Here is a 22,596-nt window from a genome sequence, read left to right on the forward strand (position 1 = left end):
AATGTATTAGAAAACTTCACAGAAGTATTTTTAGTTTAAAAGATCGGTCAATATAGGAAGATAGGTTTATTTTTAAGAGTTAATTAATAATAGCTTTTTAAAATGGAGGATGATGTGTTTATGACATGATCTCTAAAAAAGTAAATTGTGGTGTCATAATGAGGATTATATCGCTCTGGGTAACACAGTCGCAAAGGAGATGAACTGAAACATATGATTCTTATTTTTTACCTCAAGAATGTTTACTTAAGCAATAATAATTTAGTATAATGAGTATGGGATAAGAAACAAAAAGTGCTGGATCTTGTCTGTGAAGTAGTTGGTCTTTCAGGTGAAGTAACCATGTAACTGTAAACAATTTATGGTAAGCATAATTTTTTTTTCAATTCCATCAAGTTGTTAGTAATTTTTTAGGTTCTAAATTACCTAGTTTTACCTGAGTGGAAGTGTAGTGTCTAATTTAGAGCTCAGCCTGGAACATCTCTTTGCCAGTGATAGGTCCTTGAGTGCATTTCCTTTCCTCCTCCTTTTGACTCCCCTCCTCTTCTCTTTCTCTATTTTGAATGAGTCAGCAATTTTGTCCTTCTATTTCTTTCATTTTTAATCTCCTGTGTACTCTTTTTATAGGAATCTAGTCTTCACTGTCTTGGTTGACTAGATTAGTTAACTTGGAAGAGTTACTAACATCATTGTTTTGAACACTGAGCTTTTCTGCTGATTTTGCATCTACCAGATGTCTGATTCTTCCTAACCTGGTTTCTGGCTCTTCACAACCTGTATTTCCTTTTAATTAACTGCCACTGTTCTGACTAGTATATTTTATTTACTGCCTTCCAAATTATACATACTTAGTAATCTCTTAAGTCCACGCATAAGGCATATGTAAGGTATAGTATGTCCCATGCTTTTCTATGTCTCCGTTTCTGCTCATGCCTTATCATCTTCTTCCAATTCTTTTTTGTCTTCTTCTCTTATCCACGTTCTACTTATATTTCAGGATCAAATTCATATTCAAACTTCTCTGTAAAGCTTGTTCTATCTACTTGAGCCTGTGTTTTCTTTCTTTGAATTTTTACAGAAATGGTCATTGGCAGTTGATCATAAAGTTTTATTGCAGCTTTGAACTAGTACTTTACTGGTATTAGTCAAGGGTCTCCACAGAAACAGAACAATAGGATATGTGTGTGTGTGTATAAAGAAATTTATTATAAGGAATTGGCTATGTGATCATGGAGGCTGACAAGTCCCAAGATCCTCCAGCTTGGCAAGTTGGAGACCCAGGAGAGCTGAGTGAGTGGTGTAGTTCCATTTCGAAGGCTGGCAGGCTTGAGACCCAGGAAGAGCTGGTGTTTCATGTGAATCTGAAGGTAGGAGAAAACCGATATCCCAGTTTGAAGGCAGTCAGGCAAAAGTAATTTTCTCTATATTTATTTGCTGCACATTCCTGTGTCTTGTCTTGCCTGTTAGTAAATAAGCACCTTGAGGCCAGGGACTACCTGTCCAATTTGCTTGCTTACCACCCATGAGTCCTTGCATGGTATAAGGACTTAGATGTGGTAGGTGCATCTGTATACTTTCTAAAACCATAACGTTTTAGAGCTGGAAAGGGTCTTTGAGGTTATCTTGTTTTAGAGTTAGGAAATCAAGAACAGCTTTAAAATAGGAAAGTCAGTAATATACCACTTTCTTTGGGTATTAGAAGAATAAGATGAGTTAATGTAATGTGTGTGAAAACTGAAGTGTCTTATTAATTAAAACTTTTTTTTCCCTTTGGCTTAGAGCATGAATCAGTATAGTTTACAGAGTCCTTTAATGCGGTAAATTGGACAATATTTCTGGGTGGAGATTTCACCTTTTTTCTTCTCTTATTCATATTCACATGTATGTCCAAAATGTCTATATTCACATAGATGTTTGGATTTGAGATTGTGTCATTATTGCCTCCAAGCATTTTATCCGAATGTTGAATTTGCTGATTTGTATAGAATATTCCAATTAGGTATTCAAACTCAAGGCATCATAATCAATGAGTAGCTTTAGCTTTTGGACATACCTATATTGAGGCTGCAGATTGAGGCTTTGGAAGTTGAAGTTAAAGTATCTAAACATTATAGTAGTTTAATTTGAATTAAATACTCTTCTTCAGAAGTCTTCAATTATGAGAACTGGTATTGATTATTTTTCAAATGTTTTTATTTAATGTATTTCCTTAGGTTTTCTTGTAATCACATCTTAAGGCCTTCAAGATGGTACTAGCAGACCTTGGAAGAAAAATAACATCAGCATTACGCTCATTGAGCAATGCCACCATTATCAATGAAGAGGTATGTAAAATATGTGAAACATAGATGATTGCACATCATTACTAGCATTGGGACATGGATTATTAGTAATCTCTATGTTTATATTTGTTTTGATGTAGATTTAATAACTGTAGATAAAAGTTTAAAGCTGGATACACTACATGGGTTTTATTGAGTTGACTATCTTACTATTTTACTTTCTATAAGGAACTATAAAAAAGGAAACAGAAACCCCCCAAATCTTAACTAACATGTAAAAATGGCATACATTTTTTGTTTTGAAAATGGCTTAGCGGGCACCTGGGTGGCTCAGTGGGTTAACCCCCTGCCTTCGCTCAGGTCATGATCTCAGGGTCCTGGGATTGAGCCCTGCATTGGGCTCTCTGCTCAGCAGGAAACCTGCTTCCCCCTCTCCCTCTGCCTGCCTCTCTGCCTACTTGTGATCTCTCTCTGTCAAATAAATAAATAAAACCTTAAAAAAAATTAAAAAAGGCTTAGATATGGAGACATAGGCCCGAAACTTCAGCGTCCTGCTTCTTTCTTCTTGGGTAGGCATGTGCCCATCTCATCTTTTTCTTCTTCACTTTTATTCAGCATTCTCATAGAAGGCTGGTATTTTCATGTTGTCTACTTTGATTTTCTCTGAAATCCTCACTCAGTTTTTTTGCTTTTGTTTGTTTTTGTTCTTTAGTTTTTGTAAGCTGACTCCTTATATGGTATCTGAAGTACTCTTCCTCCTGGCGCTCTTGTTTTCAGTTTAAAATATTTCTTTTTCAGGCAACCCTCTCAGGTCCCCTCCCTCCTCGGGAGCTTTGTACCATTGCTTTGCTATTGCCCATTAAACCTTTTACTGCCCACCAAAAAAAAAAAAATTGTTATCCCCCCCATACCTTGTATCTTAATGATTTGTCAATTGAAGATCAGAGTCCCCAAGTATACTTTATATTTTGTGGTACCAATGGGACAGTACTGAATTTGGTTTTAGAAGACCTCATTAGCCATCTGCTTAATAGCTTGTGATAGAAATCTGGGCAAGTTAGCTTCAGATTCTTTAATGTATAAAATGAGAAAACAGCATTTACCTCACAAGGTGCTTTTAAGGATCTAATTAAATAATAGATTAAAAAAGTACTTTCTAGGGGCACCTCGTAGCTCAGTCAGTTAAGCATCTGACCCTTGATTTCAGCTCAGGTCATGATGTTGGGTTTGTGAGACTGAGCCTCACCTTAGGCTCTGTGCTGGGCACGGGGCCTGGTTGGGAATCTCTCTCTCCCTCTGCCCCTCACTGTTCCTCTCTCTAAGGAAAAAAAAGTGCTTTCTAACTTGGAGGTTTGGAAAAAAAATTTTTTTTTGAACTAAAAAAAACTTTTATTCTACTGTAGCTAATATACTGTGCTATATTAGTTTCAGGTATACAATACAGTGATTCACTAGTTCTGTACCTTACTCAGTGCTCACTGAAAAAAAAATTTAATGTAGAATTTGCTATCAATACCTTAATAAGTTAATGGTATTAAATAATTTTGGGACCATCTTTGAGTTCAGCTAGTCCAGCCTGTCAGTTAACAGCAACAGGAAGTCAGTTCCACATGTTTATTTTCCAAAAAGCCAAGATTAGTATCTTTTTTCTAATTCCTCATCTGGGGTTTTTTCTAATAATTATTATTAAATGATAAATCATAATTTAAACCATTGTGCAGTCTTTGGCATTCAGAATAAATAAAACAACAGCCTTCCAAACAGTTTTCCCTGTTGTGTAACCCTTATGCTGTTTATGTTTATAGTAGAGAAAAAAGAAACCAGGGAGAAGAGCTTGGTGGGAAGTATATTAACAGCTGTTGCTTGTATTGGCAACTTCTCTGCTCTTAGTACTGTGCTGCTAGGGAATTAACAAGAAGAAATCTCTCTAATGAAAGATCAGTTCCATTTTTATCAGACTCCTTTAATAAGAGATAGATCTGATGAGCCTCTGTAGGATGTATGAAGTGAGTTGAAGGTGGGAATTATTCAAGAAATATTCCAGGGCCCATTTTATTTTTCAAGATTTTATTTTTGAGGCAACTGGATGGCTCAGTTGGTTAAGCGTCTGCCTTCAACTCAGGTCATGATCCCAGGGTCCTGGGATCGAGCCCCACGTCATCGGGCTCCCTGCTCAGCCAAGAGTCTGCTTCTCCCTCTCCCTCTGCCCCTCTCCCTGCCTGTGGTCTCTCTCTCTTTCTCTCAAATAAATAAAATCTTAAAAAAAAAAAAAAAAGCTATGCAGCCATCAAGAGAAACGAAATCTTGCCATTTGCAATGACATGGATGCAACTAGAGGGTATTGTGCTATGTGAAATAAGTCAATCAGAGAAAGACAATTATCATGTGATCTCTCTGATATGAGGAATTTGAGAGGTAGGGAGGGGAAAAAATGAAACAATATGGGATGGGGAGGGAGACAAACCATAAGAGACTCTTAATCTCACAAAACAAACTGAGGGTTGCTGGGGGGTCGGGGGGGGAGGGATAGGGTGGCTGGGTTATGGACATTGGGGAGGGTATGTGCTATGGTGAGTGCTGTGAAATGTGTAAGCCTGATGATTCACAGACATGTACCCCTGGGGCAAATAATACATTACATGTTAATAAAAAAATTTTTAAAAATCAAAAAATCAAAAGATTTAGTTTTGAGTTAATCTCTACACCCATTGTGGGGCTCAAACTCATAACCCCAAGATCAGGAGTCACATGCTATTAACTGACTGAGCCAGCCGACAGTGCCCCAGGGCCTGCATTTTTGCAGACTTTTTGCTGGCGCCAGGGATATAGTAGTGACAGACTAAAATCCTTGCCCTCATGGAGCTCACAGGTTACTGTGTAAACCCTTATTTACCTGAGCAACAAAAACCTCATCTTTTTTAAAGACTTTATAGTTAAGACTTTTTAACCACAGCACCTTGTAACTCAGCAAATATGTAATGATAGTGAGTTATTAATGGAGGATAGTTTTCTTTTCAATTTTGTTCGTCTGCTGTGAGTGGACATAGTAAGACTGCTAGGTCAGACTAGGTCAGTTTCTTCTGTTGCATTTTTCTCCTGCTAGTCCAGTTAAGCAGATATTGTGAATATAAAGTGCTGTGTATCAGCAACAGAAGGCGTTCAATGGCATCATGGATTGCATAGTAACTTTCTTAGGCTTGCATATTGTCTTTACTATTGTTACTTTAATATAGGAATAAAATTGTGATAATACTTGGTTGAATAAAGCTAAATGGAATATCTTTTTAAAAAAAATTATTATATAATGCATTATGTGTTTCAGAGGTACAGGTCTGTGATTCATCAGTCTTACATAACACCCAGAGCTCAACCACAACGCATACCCTCCCCAGTGTCCATCACCCAGCCTCCCTATCCCCTCCCCTCTGGCAACCCTCAGTTTGTTTCCTATCTTTAAGAGTGTCTTATGATTTGTCTCCCTCTCTGGTTTCATCTTGTTTCATTTTCCCCTCTTCCTCATGATCCTCTGCCTTGTCTCTTAAATTCCGTGTTATCAGTGAGATCATGTGATAATTGTCTTTCTCTGATTGACTTATTTCACTTAGCGTAATACCCTCTAGTTCCATCCACATCATTGCAAATGGCAAGATTTCAACTAAATGGAATATCTTATTTTGACAAAATGATTAGACATTTGCTAAGATTACCTCTCTGAGACTAATTGAGAAAAATTTTTTTTCTCTAACAGTGTAGTATTGTTTTTATTAAGCTATTGTAGTATATGATGACCAATCATCCATTGTTTTTATATACTTGAAATGACACACTAGGAGTGCTAAATTTTTATGTATTTATTTATTTGCAGGTATTAAATGCTATGCTAAAAGAAGTATGTACAGCATTATTGGAAGCAGATGTTAATATTAAACTAGTAAAGCAACTAAGAGAAAATGTAAAGTAAGTTAAATTAATCAGGTAAAAACCAGGCAAACTAAATTTAGTTTACTGGGATGAAGAGCTAACTAGAAAGTCTGCTGTATCATGAAACGTTTCTGCCGTACAGCATTTGAAAAGAACAGAACGCATATGTTGCAAGACTGCTTTGATAGTGTGTTTCCATAATGATGTTTCAAAGAATAAACTACATGTGGCTTTCATTTAATTATGGATTTCTTTCCGTTTTACTACTCCTTTTTTTGGATGGATTCAATCTCACGCAGTATGGTATTTTAATATAAAAGCCTTTTAACAATTCTTCATAGAAAAGTGGTGCCATTTTATCCTCTTCAGGCTTAAGATGACTAATCAGCCTCCTTCATTATTGAAGAATTGTATTCATTCTTGTTCTCCTCTTGATTTTTCTGCCTGTATTTGAATGAAGGAGTAGTATGTGTGGTCTCAGTTACTGTGTTCTTTGGGAGAGGCACTGACTGGGGCAGGCCATATAGAATAATATAGGCACCTCAATTAACTGTTGGACTCCTAGCCCTTGTCATGTTCAGGCCATTTCTCCTTTTCGTATTGTTAGACTGGGTAATAAATGTAGAATACTGGCATTTAAGTATTTAGAACTAGAGAAAATAATCCTATTCTCTGCTGTGTGTGAAGATGTATAAAATATATATGCTGTAAAAATAAAATTACTTTGCAGTGATATGAGGACAAATTGGTATTTTGACTTTCAAAAGAAAGCCTTGAAAAACTAACCATGGTCTTATGTCTAATATTTCATGGTAAATTCTTCCATAGACTTATGAATCTGTAGTAATTTTACACATTTTAATCAGAAGACTATTAATGTGAATGATTGAATATTTTTACTTTTTTTTGGAGCAGAAACTTTTTTTCAGAGTGTCTTAACTGGCTTTTCTCTTTCCTCCCCACAAAAACCATCATCATGAAGGTCTGCTATTGATCTTGAAGAGATGGCATCTGGTCTTAACAAAAGAAAAATGATTCAGCACGCTGTATTTAAAGAACTTGTGAAGGTAAAAGTATCAGGATTGTGCTATATGATTCTCCATGGACTCCAGTGGGTAAAAATACAATAGCACCACAAATAGGAATACTGTTTTGAATATTTTTAATGTTTTTATAGAATATTCCTCTATTAAAAATATTAATTGAAGGATTATTAACTTTTCTAAAGGGGCCTATTTTTATTATAGAGTTTTCTGAATACAAAGTTCTGAGTATAGATATGAAAGGCCAGTACTGTTCCTATAAAAATTCCCAAAGCTGGGTTACGAAAGGTAGAACTTCACTACAGATAAATTGATGGAAGGGCCTCTCCTGAGTTTATATCCTTTTTAATATCAGATTCTGCCTATTGAAGGTCCTACTTTTGTATGGAAAGTCACTCTTGACAAGTGTTCTTTTCTGAACAGTTTATTGTGTCCAGAATTCCCTTTGAAAAGATCAGATATCCCAACTCTTGTCTAGATTATGAGCAATTAGTGAAATTTTATTTTGCAAGTAGTAAATACAGCCTATGGCCTGGTATCACCTTAGAACTGATATTGCTGCTGTGGTCATGAAAATTATGGTGAAAATCTTAGAGCTTTAAAAAATATATATGGGTCCAGTGGTAGGGGGCAAAAAAAGGAAGGAACTGAAAAAAATTTTTTAGAGGAACAGATGTCTGCTAGTGGTCTTCCAGTATTTTTCCATTTATTTCTTCATTTTCCAATAGTTTCATTTACTCCTTTGGTTTCAGCAGAGCTGATTGATTGATACTCTGAAAAAGTCTAGTATCTCAGATGGTTGTATCATTTCATGTAGTCTTATAGACTATTTAATTTTAAAAAAAGAAAATCAGACCTTAAAGAGGTCAGAGACTTTATCCAGTTATGCTTATCAGTTTGCAGTTGAGAAAAATGAGACAGTTAGTAAGTGGCAAACACAGGTCTGATCGCCAAACTCCTTGTAGGACTCCTCATTTTATTTCTAGTTTGCTTTTCATCTAGCCCCGAGGTCAATACGGGGTTAGTGAAAATTTCTGTTTTAAGGGTTTGGCATCTGTAGGCAAGAAGCATTTTTTGAGTACCTGCTTTATTCTCGGCAATACGTCAGATGCTGCTGATAGAGATAAATTAGACTGGTCCCTATACTCAGAAGCATATGGTCTAGAGCAGTGATGTACAAAACAAGGTCAAAACTTTTCATAACAATACTAAGACATTATTTGCCTTTTGTATTGTTTGATATTTGTGCCAGTAGTTCAAAAGCAATGGTGGGTAAAATTCCCTAGCATGAATCAAGGTCGGAGTACCAAACTATACTAGTAGTCATTATACTTTTTACTACTACACACTTGTTGTGGGGGGTGTGTGAAGCTGTTTTACTTAAGAATGCTCTTGATATCACAGACCTGTACCCCTGAAACAAATAATACACTATATGTTAATTAAAAAAAAAGAATGCCCTTGATGGAGCAGTAGAAGTTATTAGTTGTATTAAATCTTAACCTCTGAGTATATACATCTTTGTACGATTTTGTGGCATGAAATGGGAAGTACATAGAAAGCTCTTTTGCTGCATACTGAAATTTGATGGTTGTATGGAGGAAGAGACATGTGTGATTATTTGAGTGCAAGCTGAGCTAGCTGTTGCTTTCATAAAACACCGTTTTTATGTGAACAAACAACAGACAGATAACCTGTGGTAATTCAGACTTGAATAAGATTTTCAAGTAAAGTGAGCCTGTCACTTTAAGGCAAATAAATAACTGTACTGTGGCCAGTGAAAAAATTTGAGCTTTCCAGTGAAAACTAGAAACTTGGGGCGCCTGGGTGGCTCAGTGGGTTAAGCCTCTGCCTTCGGCTCAGGTCATGATCTCAGGGTCCTGGGATCAAGCCCTGCCTCAGGCTCTCTGCTCAGCAAGGAGCCTGCCTCCCCACCCCCCCAGCGCCTGCCTCTCTGCCTACTTGTGATCTCTCTCTGTCAAATAAATAATAAAATCTTAAAAAAAAAAAAAAGAAAGAAAACTAGAAACTTGTATCTCCACCATGAGTTTGACAGGATCCCAGTACATTTCTGATGAGATCAGTATTGATATAATAAATTTTCTTGTTGTGTAATGAAATTTGTCAGTGACTAATATATGATGTTATAAAATCATGCACCAGCATAAGATGCATTCAAAGTGCAAGATAGAATAACAGATTTTAATGGAATGGAGTATGGAGTTTATATGGTTTCAGATTCTACATTGCAATTAACCTTAAAAACTACTATAATTATAAAGGAATCCTGAGACTGCAAAGTACTGCTGTTTTAGGGTGCAGGAGGAATAGAAGTTAGATTTATAAAATAATTAGTCACTAAAACACATATGTTCCAAATTTAGATTCATAGAGAGCTGAGTGCTTCTGCTGTGAGATACGGAGACTGGAGGTGAATATAGGGTAGTGTGAGTATCTGAAAGGATCTAGAGGGAGGGAGAGTGAATTTATGTTTAAGATCTATTGTGCCTATTTCAGAAGTTTCCCTAAAGCTAGGCCTGTGCCTGGAAAAGAGATAACAAAATTTGTTCTCTTTTCCTGCCTTTGCTACCACATGGCTTTCCTTGAAATTCAGGTATAATACAGACTGTGTGACCTTATGGTTCGTCTCACATGGGTCTTGCAAACTTTTTCTTAAGGACTAGATAGTTTAGGCTTTGTGGGTCATATGATTTCTGTTGCAGCTATCCCACTGTGCTGCTGTAGCGCAAAAGCAGTAAATGAATGGGCATGGGACGATGTTCCATAAAAACTTTATTCACACATAGTTTGCTGGTCTCTGATCTAGGGCATTAACTGCAATTATGGCTTTATTATGATGTGGAGATACATGCTTCCAGCTCTCAACAACTGACTTGCAAAGGAATTGTTTTTTTAAATGAACTCATGTATATCATTTGGGGGCTGTCCATATACGAACCTTAATTTCCCACTGACTCATGAAATTGGCGATTATTTTTTACTGGCTCTCTAAATATAACAACTTCATAGAACAGTGGGTCTTTGGCATTGGAAAATTTGACATCTGACTGACCTGGAAAATCTTTCACACGCAATTTGTAATTTTGCTCATACATAAACATTTATTAAACTAAACATGAAGATAGGTGTCCCAATATGGCAGCTACTAGCCCTGTGTAGTTACTGAGCACTTGTAATGTAGTTAGTCCACATTGAGATGTGCTGTATGAAAAAGATGCCAAATTTGAAGACCGTGTATGGGGAAAAGGAATATAATATATCTCATTAATTTTTAAATATAGATTATGTGTTGAAATGATAGCATTTTAATATATTAGATTAAATAAAGTATTAAAATTATTATCACTTATTTTCATTTTCTTTAATGTCATTACTAGCAATTTAAAAGTTCATATGTGGCCTGCACATATATTTTTATATTTCTGTAGTGCTGATGTAGATTGCTCCTTTAGCTCAAACTTGGTCTCACTATTCACATTCCAGCTTATTCTAAAAAAAAATGTCTTGAGATCCTTTCTCTGAATTTGGGAGTATAGGTTTGCTTATGACTTTGCAGTGGATTATTTTATATTCTTAAATTTCACTATGTATGTACAAAGGGAAATAGTAAATTTGTATTAGAATGGTAGGATTATTGTTGCCTCTTATACTAAAATGTCTTTAAATTCTTTTTACAATTCAGAATTTGTGGAGAGAGGGGTTTTGAACATAAGCATATGTTAACCTGATTTTATTTTTATTTTATTTTTGATACCTAGCTTGTAGACCCTGGAGTTAAAGCATGGACACCCACTAAAGGAAAACAGAATGTGATCATGTTTGTTGGATTGCAGGGGAGTGGTAAAACAACAACATGTTCAAAGGTAAATTATACTTAGTCTTGAAAAAGAGTCATGGAGAAGAGATGTTTGTATAAATCAAGTTTTATGTTAAAACCAGGCTAATATTGTTGCTTTACAATTTTCTGTTACTCAGTATATTATTACATTTTTGTAATAGCTTTTTGTACAATAAGAAGGAATCCCAGAATCTCCCTTGTGGTTGTTTTTTGTAAGAATGGAAGACTTTTCTGTAACTATGCTGTTTCTTTTACTAAAGAGACTGGCCTACCCTTTAAGGAACTGAGGATATGATTTTTGGAGAAGAGAACATGGAAAGTTTACCTTATTTCCCATGGTTCAAGGCTCCCTTTGTACAGTGTCCCACCCAGCATAATCTAGATCTTCATTTTACATATCCTTCTACTAATTTTTCACTCATTATACCACCTCTTTCTCCAGAATTGGGTGCCTCAGGTTTGTTACCAGATTTTGTTTCACAAGCCTCAGTTATGTTATACTCTAGAAAAAAGAGAAAAGGATTATTTCTTAGAGGGTTATGTTTTTGTTTGTTTTTATTAATTAACATTAATAGTAGTAACATTTTTCACTGTGGTCATGTATTGCTTAAGCATTTTATATCCTTTGAATGTTACTGGGTGGCAGTTAGAATTTAAACTTGTTAGCAAATTTGCTGTATTCAATAATGTAATAATAGGGGCACCTGGGTGGCTCAGTTGGTTGAGTGTCCAAATCTGGATTTCTGCTCAGGTCATGATCTCAGGGTCATGAGATTGAGCCCCGTGTCAGGCTCTACCTGTGTGTGACACACACAGACACACAATGGAATATTATTCAGCCATAAAAAGAATGAAATCTTGCCATTTGCTATGACATGGATGGAATATTACACTAAGTGAAATAAGTCAGAGAAAGACAAATACCATATGATTTCACTCATATGTGGAATTTATTAATTTTTTTAAAAGATTTTTTTTTTTTTTTTGACAGGGAGACACAGTGAGAGAGGGAACACAAGCAGGGGGAGTGGGAGAGGGAGAAGCAGACTTCCTACCAAGCAGGGAGCCCAATATGGGGCTCGATCCCAGGACCCTGGAATCCTGACCTGAGCTGAAGGGAGATGCTTAACTGACTGAGCCACCTAGGTGCCCCTCATATGTGGAATTTAAAAAACGAAACAAACAAAGGGGGTAGAAAAGAGAGAGAGACACAAACCAAGAAACAGACCCTTAATTATAGAGAGCAAACTGCTGGTTACCAGAGGGGAGATGGGTGGGGGGGGGGTTGGGTGACACAGGTGATGGGGATTAAGGAATACACTTGCTGTGATGAGCATCAGGTGCTGTATGGACACGTGGAATCACTATAGTGTACCCCTGAAACCAATATTACACTATATGTTAACTGACTGGAATTTCAGACAAAAACTTAATGTAATAATAGTACTTTCAGGAGAATATGAGGAGTTTTACTTTAATCTTTAAATAACAAGGGTAAACAGAAAAAATTGTGTGTATAATAATTAGTTGTTATTGATACTCTATTTTTTAAATGTTCTTTTCCCAGTTAGCATATTATTACCAGAGGAAAGGTTGGAAGACCTGTTTGATATGTGCAGACACATTCAGAGCAGGTAATGTGTTGAAATTTGAAAACTGTTCTCTGAAATTTTTATTTTCAAGTTTTAGGACTCATTAACTCTTTATCTTATAGGTGCTTTTGACCAACTAAAACAGAATGCTACCAAAGCAAGAATTCCATTCTATGGAAGGTGGGTTTCTGGTTTTTATTTTGGTACTCCCTCATGTGTCTCATCTTGTCTGAGCTTTTATTTTATGCTACCTGGTCACATTTTAATATTTACTTAGAAGTTTGAATCTTTGGGGTACCTGGTGGCTCAGTGGGTTAAACTTCTGCCTTCAGCTCAGGTCATGGTCCTCAGGGTCCTGGGATCGAGCCCTGCATCGGGCTCTCTGCTCAGTGGGGAGCCTGCTTCCCCCCTCTCTGCCTGCCTCTCTGCCTGCTTGTGATCTCTCTCTCTCTGTCAAATAAATAAATAAAAATCTTAAAAAAAAAAGTTTCGATCTTGGAACAAAGTGGGGATAGGAGTTTATACATGTTAGAATGATTAATGAAAAGAATCAAGTCTAGATTGAATTTAGGACTTTTTCAGGGGGTAGCATTTTTCTTAACATTATTCATATAATTGGTTTCTTAGAAAGTTAAAAGAAGCTAAAATTGGAGGTAATTTAATGAATGATATCATTTTGTTAGTCATTGCTCTCTCCTTTTTGGCTAGCCAGAAATGCTAATGAACTTTGGCTTATCCTATATTCTTTATTTAAATTTTTTTTTCTTTAAGTTTTTTTTTATGATTTCTAATAGGTAGATTAGAGAATAAGGTTAGGAATTTTATTTTTAGGATAAGAACTATTTCTAATAATAGATTTAAAAATCAGTTATATCCTTGGGGTTCAAAATTTGTAAATAATTTAGCTGATAATTAACTATTGGCCAAAGCCAGAGCATTTTTTAAACAGTATTCTCCATACCATTAATTAAATAATTTCTCCTTTGCTCATGTAAATTTAAGAAACATGATACACGTATGGAGTAAAGTATTAGTGATCGTTTCCTCTGGGAGGACTGAAGGGCGTGGGACTGAGGAAGAATTTGAACTGCATCTCTGCTGTTCAGTTTACATATTAGCATCTATTTTGGGGGGGATATATACAGAACTGTTTATTATATTATCATTTGTTCTGTATTTTTAAAAAAATCTATATTGCTTAAAATATTTGAAGAAGTGAAAGCACTAACAGTTTCACTTCCCAGTTTTTAGCATGTCCACCCGTGCTGTTTTTCTTTCTTTTTTTTTTTTTTTTTAAGATTTTATTTATTTATTTGACAGACAGAGATCACAAGTAGGCAGAGAGGCAGGCAGAGAGAGAGGAGGAAACAGGCTCCCCGCTGAGCAGAGAGGCTGATGCGGGTCTCCATTCCAGGACCCTGGGATCATGACCTGGGCTGAAGGCAGAGGTTTTAACCCACTGAGCCACCCAGGCACCCCCTTGTGCTGTTTTTCAATGTCAGTACAAATGAATACACAGATATAGTTAGATAATTTTAAATTGAAATGCTGTCTATAGTGCTTTTGTACTTTGTTGTGATAATGGTTATATGTAAATTTGTCAACACTCATCAAAATGAACACTTAAAATGGTGTGTCTTATTGTATATCAGTAGACCACTATAGAGTTGATTACAAATGGGATCTTATTGACAAGATTGTGATTACTCTTGGGAGGAAGTGTGCTGCTGGTTCTGTTGTTTCTTGGTCTGGGTGTTTGCTTTGTGAAAATTCACTGAGTTTACAGTTTGTGCAACTTTTCCATATAAATGTACTATACTTCGTTAACACATTTATTAAAAAAATAGGATCTTAATAATTCTGGAATAGACCATATATTGTTTAAGGTAATTTTTTTTATGACATCATTGCAGTTCCATTGTATACTTGTATATGATATGTTTCTTTGTACATTTAAAATTTTTAATTGTTTTTAACATTTAAAAATAGCTGGTAATGGTAATCTCTTTTTTTTCCAACATTCTCTTGCCTATTCTCACCTGTTTATTTTCCTACATTAAATTTTAAAATTCCTCATTAAGTTAAAAAATCTCCCTAAATTTTGATTGGAACTACATTGAAACCAATTAACTTAGTGGAGAACTGACACCTTTACTATATTTGTTTTGTTGAGTTTGAGAACTTTCTATGTCATTTTTGCTTTAAAAATTTATGTCCTTAAATATAGTAATTTTCTGCATTTAAAACTCACACATTTTCTTATTAAATGCCTTCCTACCTGATTTTTTATTGTTAGTTTAGGGGGAAAACTTTGTTTTAACATGTCTTTTCATTTGACAGTATTGATCTGTGTAAAAAGTTGCTACTTCTGAAAATGGTACAGATTAAAATGGGATCTCATTTCTTGATTTTCAAGTAGAAAAGATATTTGAGGATTGTGAAAATGTGGTTATATTAGGATTGTGGTTATATTAGGAATGAAATTAAACTTATATGGAAGACATTTTCCTTTTAGAAACCAAAAGCTTATCCATTAAATGTAATAACATTCATATTGTAGGAGTCCCAGAAGAAGAGAGAGAAACGGGGGCAGATTATTGGTTGTAGGAAATAATAGCTGAAAACTTTCTTAACCTGGGGAAGGAAACAGACATCCAAATCCTGGAAGCCCACAGAACTCCCATCAAATTTAACAAAAAAGAAATCAAAAGCCTCAATTATCAAATCATTTGATCCAAATTCAAGGTGTAAGAGTATGTCATAACAATTTCAAAGAAACAGCATTATGATCTCTTTGTATATTGGCTATATTTTTAATACTAAGAAATTAGAAATATTTCAAATTACCAACAGTAGGGCATTTATTTAATAAATGATAGTATAACCATATGATAGAATGTTATACAGCCTAAAAGTCATGTTTTACAAGAATATTTAATGTTTTTTTTTAAAGATTTTTATTTATTTATTTATTTGACAGAGAGAGACAGCGAGAGAGGTAACACAAGAGGGAGAGTGGGAGAGGGAGAAGCAGGTTCCCTGCCAAGCAGGGAGCCCGATGTGGGGCTTGATCCCAGGACCCTAGGATCGTGACCTGAGCCGAAGGCAGAGGCTTAACGACTGAACCACCCAGGCACTCCAGAATATTTAACGGTTTTATAAAATGCTTACAAAAAGGTGTTAAATGGGAAAGCATATGTAAAATAATCATTTATTAAAGGAAATATAAAAAGTATTAGAGGGAAGAACAACTCATTCAAGATAAGACATGCAGCAGAATCACATAGAATTTTGTAATTGGAAAATGATTGCTCTATGCTCTTCTAGGAGTGGTTTCCTATCTTTATTTTTATTTTTTATTGTTTTGTTTGCTGTTTTTAATATTTATTAGATTTTATTCTTCTGAATTGAAATTGTGATCATTATGACTTTCTGAATAAAGGTATACCAGCAATTGCCAAATTATTAGTATTTGAAAGTTTTGTTCTGCAGTTGTCATTAAATCACTTGTCCTTGTTAAATAGCTATACAGAAATGGATCCTGTTATCATTGCCTCTGAAGGAGTGGAGAAATTCAAAAATGAAAATTTTGAAATTATTATTGTTGATACAAGTGGCCGCCATAAACAGGAAGACTCTTTGTTTGAAGAAATGCTTCAAGTTGCTAATGCTATAGTAAGTAACTTTGAATTTAACCCACCAAGCCACCCAGGCGCCTGTAACTTTGAATTTAACAACATTGTAAGGATTTGGTTAATTTAATTATAACCCCTGATTGAGTTTAAGATCCATATAAATTATTTTTTGTCTGTACGGTAGATTCCAAGTAATTTATTTCTATGTTCGGTATGTGTATCTGTATGATAAGGACTTAATCTTCTCTACACTAGATATGAAATTTTCCTGAGTATGTATCAAAAAAATTGTCCTTTGTCAATCATCTTATTGTATATATAAGAAAAACAAGAAACAAAAATTGAGAATTGACCTTTAATATCTGTTGAAATTTTTTTTTAAGAATGCTTTATTCAGCTTTATAGCCTCTGTTACTAGGACAGTCTCTCTCTCTCTCTCTTTTTTTTTTTTTTTAATTTTATTTATTTGAGAGAGAGAGGAAGTGAGAGAGAGAAGGAGCAGGGGGAGAGGTAGAAGAAAAGGGAGTAGAAGACTCCTGTCTAAGGGAGCCTGACGTGGGGCTCAATCCCAGGACTCCAGGATCATGACCTGAGCTGAAGGTACTAAGCCACCCAGGCACCCCGTCTACTGAATTTTTTTTTTTTTAAGATTTTATTTATTTATTTATTTTTAAAAGATTTTATTTATTTATCCGACAGACAAATAGGCAGAGAGGCAGGCAGAGAGAGAGGAAGGGAAGCAGGCTCCCTGCCGAGCAGAGAACCCGATGCGGGGCTCGATCCCAGGACCCTGGGATCATGACCTGAGCCCAAGGCAGAGGCTCTAACCCACTGAGCCACCCAGACGCCCCAGATTTTATTTATTTATTTGAGAGAGAGAGTAAGAGAGAGGGACAGCATAATTGGGGGCAGAGGCAGAAGGAGAGGGAGAAGCCGACTCCCTCTGAGCAGGGAGCCCAACGTGAGGACCCATCCCAGGACCCTGGGACCACGACCTGAGCTGAAGACAGATGCTTAACCGACTGAGCCACCCAGGCACCCCTTTATTGAATTTTCTTACTGTAAATTATTTAAATTAAATTGGGACATTTACTTTAGACAAGAAAGATTTTCAAAATGAAGCATTTAAAAATGTTAATGATCGTTTAGTCTCTTTAAAACTGTGATGGAAATAACTTAGGTGTACAAAATACATCTGTAGAATGTATTTTGCCCATGAACCCATGTTTTGCTGTTGAGAAGTTGGCAGTAATTCTTTGGCTAATGGTTAATGCCAATAAGTTTCTTTTTAACCGTGCCATTATTTTAACCTTGTTGAGCCGAACTAAGGGAAATAACCTCACGTGTTTCACTCATTTTGGCTTTAGTGCACACTTTTCTACTTTTTTCCTCTTACTTTTAGTATTCCCTTTGCCTAGAATGTGATTCCTCCAGATCTTTGTGTAACTTTTTCCCTCTTTATTCTGGCCTCATCTCAGATGTTATCTCCGGAGAGATCCCTGCTGGCTGCCCTACCTAAAGAAGTCTCCCACACCTCAAAACTGATAACTCTCTATCCCATTTTAATTGTTGTACATCTGAAATGTTGACTTGCCCATTTATTATCTGTCTCTTCTGACTAGAATATAAGTCTCACAAAGACAAGGATTTTTCTTGTTTATCTCTTAGTCTCAGGACCTAAATGGTGCCTAATACATAGTCCAGAACTCCCTCAATTAATATTTATTAATTTAATGAATAATTATTTATAAGAAGTGTTTTTGTGTAGCTTCTAATGATGAAATTTGCTTAAGAGCAGTAAAAATATGTATCTTTCTTTAAATTTTCTAGCAACCTGATAACATTGTTTATGTGATGGATGCCTCCATTGGGCAGGCTTGTGAAGCCCAGGCAAAGGCTTTTAAAGATAAAGTAGATGTAGCCTCAGTCATAGTGACAAAACTTGATGGCCATGCAAAAGGAGGTGGTGCACTCAGTGCGTAAGTGTCATTAATGCTATTGTCCTATGTCTTGGGCTTATATGGTATTTGTGTGTGTGTGTGTGTGTGTGTGTGTGTGTGTGTGTGTGTGTGTATGTATTTATGGCTTTCTTATTGATCATTTAAAATATATTTCAATATATACTCCAACTTAAAAAATTTTTAAAAAATAGGATATCATCCAGTAGTGGACCAAAATATGGTCTGTAAAAGAAGTTTAAATAGAAACAGAATTTTGGAGTCTTTCTTATATTGTTCTGTTTTAACAAGTGAAAAGAAACTTGGAACTGTGTACTTTTGTCTAATTACTTTGATATCTGCTAGAAATTTGTTTGCTTTTTTGAGATTATCTTTTGTTTTCTTTTTCTTTGCAGTGTTGCTGCCACAAAAAGTCCAATTATTTTCATCGGTACAGGGGAACACATAGATGACTTTGAACCTTTCAAAACACAGCCTTTCATCAGCAAGCTTCTTGGTATGTACAGTGGTGGGGATATAGAGAAGTCTCCAAGAAATAGCATGGATCTTTAGGACAGATTAGGATTTTAATCCTGCCCTTTCATTGACTAGTTTAGGAAAATCATTACCTTCTACAATTTATCTTCCTCATCTGTAAAAAATAAGGATGATGGTTTTCTGCTTCTTGTGGTGAGAGTGGTAGAATGAGCTATTAGATGGAAAGTTCTTTGGAAAAGTTTTAGAGCACAATACAAAAATATGTAGTTTTGGTAATAGCAGGGGGAAATGGCAGTAAAACTTTTTGTACCAGGTAATAGAGAGCATGGAATTGGAATAAAACCTTGCGCTAGAGTCCCTGCTTTGTCATTTAACCTCTGAAAGTTCAGTTTTCTCACCTGTAAAGTATAGTAGGAACGTCTGACCTGCTATCTCACAGGAGTATTATCTGTGGGCATGTATTTTTTAATAATGTAAAGCATATACTGTTGTTAATTTTTCTTTTTTTGGGGTCTTGTAGGTATGGGCGACATTGAAGGACTAATAGATAAAGTCAATGAGTTGAAGTTGGATGACAATGAAGCACTTATAGAGAAGTTGAAACATGGTATATGAGAAGCAAAAGCATTTGCTCTCAGATGTCTTTCTATGATTTCTTTTTGATAAAGCTACTGTTAATTTGTTTGAAATGATAAATTTATTATTACAGTTCAATTCATCAAATGTTTATTATATGCAAATCATTTTAAATCTCAGATATGTGAACAATTGTAGAATTGAGTGTTTTTGTTTTCTTCCTTGTAATCAAATTGCCTTAAGGTTAAAATTAAGGTTTTCATTGGATTTCTTGAAGTAGAACAGGTTAAATGTAAGTGGGAACACTTTTTCTAATCTGTTTACTTATAAATTTAAAAATTTTTTTGTTTACTTATAAATTATGTGTGTGTATATATGCATATATATAATATATAATAAAATATAAAGAAATTTGAAAGAATGAAATAAAGCACACACATTTTTTCACACCACTTTAAAGACTACTGTAGAACATATATGTTGTGATTAAGGGCTCAAGTTCTTAAATCTATCATACCTGAATTTATATCTGATCTATTTTTAGCTATATAACTTTTTCAAATTACTTAACCTTTATTTCCTTATCTGTAAAAAGTAGGTAATACTAAATCTCTTCTTCATAGAGTTGTGAGGATTAAGTCAGTTGATACATATAAAATCAGGAGCTTTCAACATGTATTATTATGGACCTTTCTATCACATACTATTTTGCCTCTTTGCTCTTTCTCACTTATCTTGTCAGTTACCAATGCCTTTATCTCTCTCTTAAATGTTGGTGTTCTTCAGGGATCAATGCTAGGCCATCTTCTTTTCTCTGGAGCTTCAGACCGTTATCTGTATGTTTACTAGACCATACGTGCATGTTTCATCCATACTTCAAATTCAGCATATCCGTATCTACCCATCCTACTGTCTTACCAGGTTGTTATCTTCAATGAATGCTAATGTCTTGTTGCCAGAGGCAGAAACGGGTGTTGTCGTGGACTCATTTCTTCCTCACTCTGCCCTTTCCTTTTCCCATCAGTCAGCTGGCCTAGTAAGTCCACCTCCTAAATATCTTCGTTCCATTCCCTTCTCTTCAGCTCCTTCAGTTATGCAAGTTTATCTCTTGCCTAAATTGTTTATTCTAACAATCTTCCTGTTTCTTGGATTCTTCCCCTTGGATCTATTTTTTATACTGTAGCTAAATGATCTTTGAAAAATGCAAGTCTGATCCCATTACTGCCTTTCTTAAAAATCTTTCGGTGGCTTCCCATTGCCTTTAGGATGTTTTTAAATGACACTACCATTGGGGTGCCTAGCTGGCTCAGTTGGGGGAGCATGCGATTCTTGATCTAAGAGTTGTGAATTTGAGCCCCATGTTGGGTGTAGAGATTAAAGTCTTAAAAAAAAAAAAAGACTCTACCATCTGGCCACATCTTCTGTAACTTTTTTTTTTTTGAGACTTCGTTATTTGACAGAAAGTGAGAGAGCAGAAGTAGGCAGAGCCGCAGGCAGAGGGAGAGGGAGAAGCAGGCTCTCCACTGAGCAGGGAGCCCAATGCAGGGCTCGATTCCAGGACCCTGGGATTATGACCTGAGCTGAAGACAGCCGCTTAACTGACGCCACCCAGGCACTCCCTTCCGTATCATTTTTGATGCTGTTCTTAACATTTCATGTGCCGGTCAGGCTGAATTTCACTCAGCTTCTCAAATGTACATTGCTATCTGTCACCTCTGTGCCTTTGCCTGTTAGACAGGTATCCTCTCATCTTCCTACTTCCACCCTCCTCTCCCCAGCTGTACTGGCTAACTCCTACTCATACTTCAGTCTCTCCTTCTTTAGGGACACTTTACCTGATCCCTGGACTGAGTTACAACTCTCTGCTTTATGTTTCCATTGCACCCTGTAATTTTTGTATTATTCATCACAATTACTAGATATCTGACTTCCCTGCTGAAGATGTAGGTAAGTTTCATAGCTGTATTCCTCACCTTTTAAGTTTATAGTACCTATTTCTGGCACTTCGTAGATCTTTGATAAATATTTGTTGTACAAATGATTCTATCCCTCATTGCCAGGTTCTTTCCCCCACCTTCCTCTCTACTGGACAGCCCTACCAGTGCTTCCATCACCACACTAAACTATATCCCTAGTCAGTCTACTTTTTGACTCTTAGGTCTCTCCCTGTATCTGCATTTTGCTTCCTCTCTTAGCATTCTACTATTTCTGAGGTCACCAAGGGCAAAAGTAGTAACCTTTCTTTTTTCCCAATATTTAAGTGTTATCTTTCTTTTGTTTTCAAACTCTTCACTTGGGTTCCATGACAGTGGATTTCATATACTATCATGGCTTCAATGGTCCCTTCTATATAATAGCCAAATGTGTATTTCAGCCTTAACTTTTTCTACCATTGTTTATTTTTGCATTTCTAGCTGTCTGCTCTAACATTTCCTTTAAAATATTGTACTGCCCCTTAAATATAACAGAACGGCAAAACCCAAATACCTTTTCTAGTTATATCTTTAGGACATAAATAGAAAATACTCTGGATTGTTGTTGTTAATTTAAGTTCATTTACACATAGTGAAATGATTGGTTCCTAAGGATATGATTCCATCAATTTTGACAATGCAGAATAACCCATATCCATCAGGAAACAACATTTCCATTAACTACAAAGTTTGCTCATTCTCCTTCCCAGTAAGTACATCATATTGTAAGACTCCTAGAGTTATGTCCTTTCTCCCACCCTCCCCCAACCTAGTTTCTTTGATTTAGCATAAATTTTTGACATTCATCCATTTAGTTGCGTGTACCTGTAGCTTGTTCTTTTGTTGCTGGGTAGTATTTCATCCACAGTCTATCGCTTTCCTGTCCTGTGGACAGCCAAGTTGTTTAGGAAACGCCAGATAATCTTCTAAAGTGTTTTGCCATTTTTCATTCTCACCAGCAACATGTGAGAGTTCTTCTTGCTCCACATCTTCTTTAACTTTTGGTGCTGTCAGGCTTTTTAGTCATCCTATTGGGTGGAGTTGGGTTGCCTCGTTTTCAAGGTTTTTGCATATTTGTTTTTGTCCCTCTTCTCTGATAGAACGTGAGCTTCTCTAGGACAGAATCTGTGTTATATTCTACAGTGCATTCACCCTATGATCTTGCCCCTAGTGACTGCTCAGGAATGTTTATCAGTTGGATGTTTTACAAGTGTGCTTCAGGATGAACCCATGACTAAGGAAAAGATTAATTTTATTGAATGGAAATGTACATTCTCTAA

The 22,596-nt window shown here is 35.9% G+C and overlaps 1 protein-coding gene across 2 annotated transcripts in view; it reads left to right on the forward strand.

Annotated features, from left to right (window-relative positions):
• SRP54 (signal recognition particle 54) overlaps positions 1-22,596 on the forward strand; it is a 46,931-nt gene that overhangs the window by 13,839 nt on the left and 10,496 nt on the right. For both annotated transcript variants that reach the window (XM_080808106.1, XM_080808107.1), the window contains 10 exons: positions 2,214-2,324; positions 6,148-6,239; positions 7,186-7,270; positions 11,026-11,130; positions 12,673-12,739; positions 12,820-12,877; positions 16,222-16,372; positions 18,163-18,311; positions 18,686-18,786; positions 19,288-19,374. In XM_080808106.1, the coding sequence (XP_080664232.1) occupies positions 2,247-2,324; positions 6,148-6,239; positions 7,186-7,270; positions 11,026-11,130; positions 12,673-12,739; positions 12,820-12,877; positions 16,222-16,372; positions 18,163-18,311; positions 18,686-18,786; positions 19,288-19,374 (973 nt within the window). In that variant the 5' untranslated portion in view covers positions 2,214-2,246. The remainder of the gene's footprint in view (positions 1-2,213; positions 2,325-6,147; positions 6,240-7,185; positions 7,271-11,025; positions 11,131-12,672; positions 12,740-12,819; positions 12,878-16,221; positions 16,373-18,162; positions 18,312-18,685; positions 18,787-19,287; positions 19,375-22,596) is intronic.

This window comes from Martes martes (genome assembly GCF_963455335.1).
Source record: "Martes martes genome assembly, chromosome: 7".
In the NCBI taxonomy this organism is placed as follows: Eukaryota; Metazoa; Chordata; class Mammalia; order Carnivora; family Mustelidae; genus Martes; species Martes martes.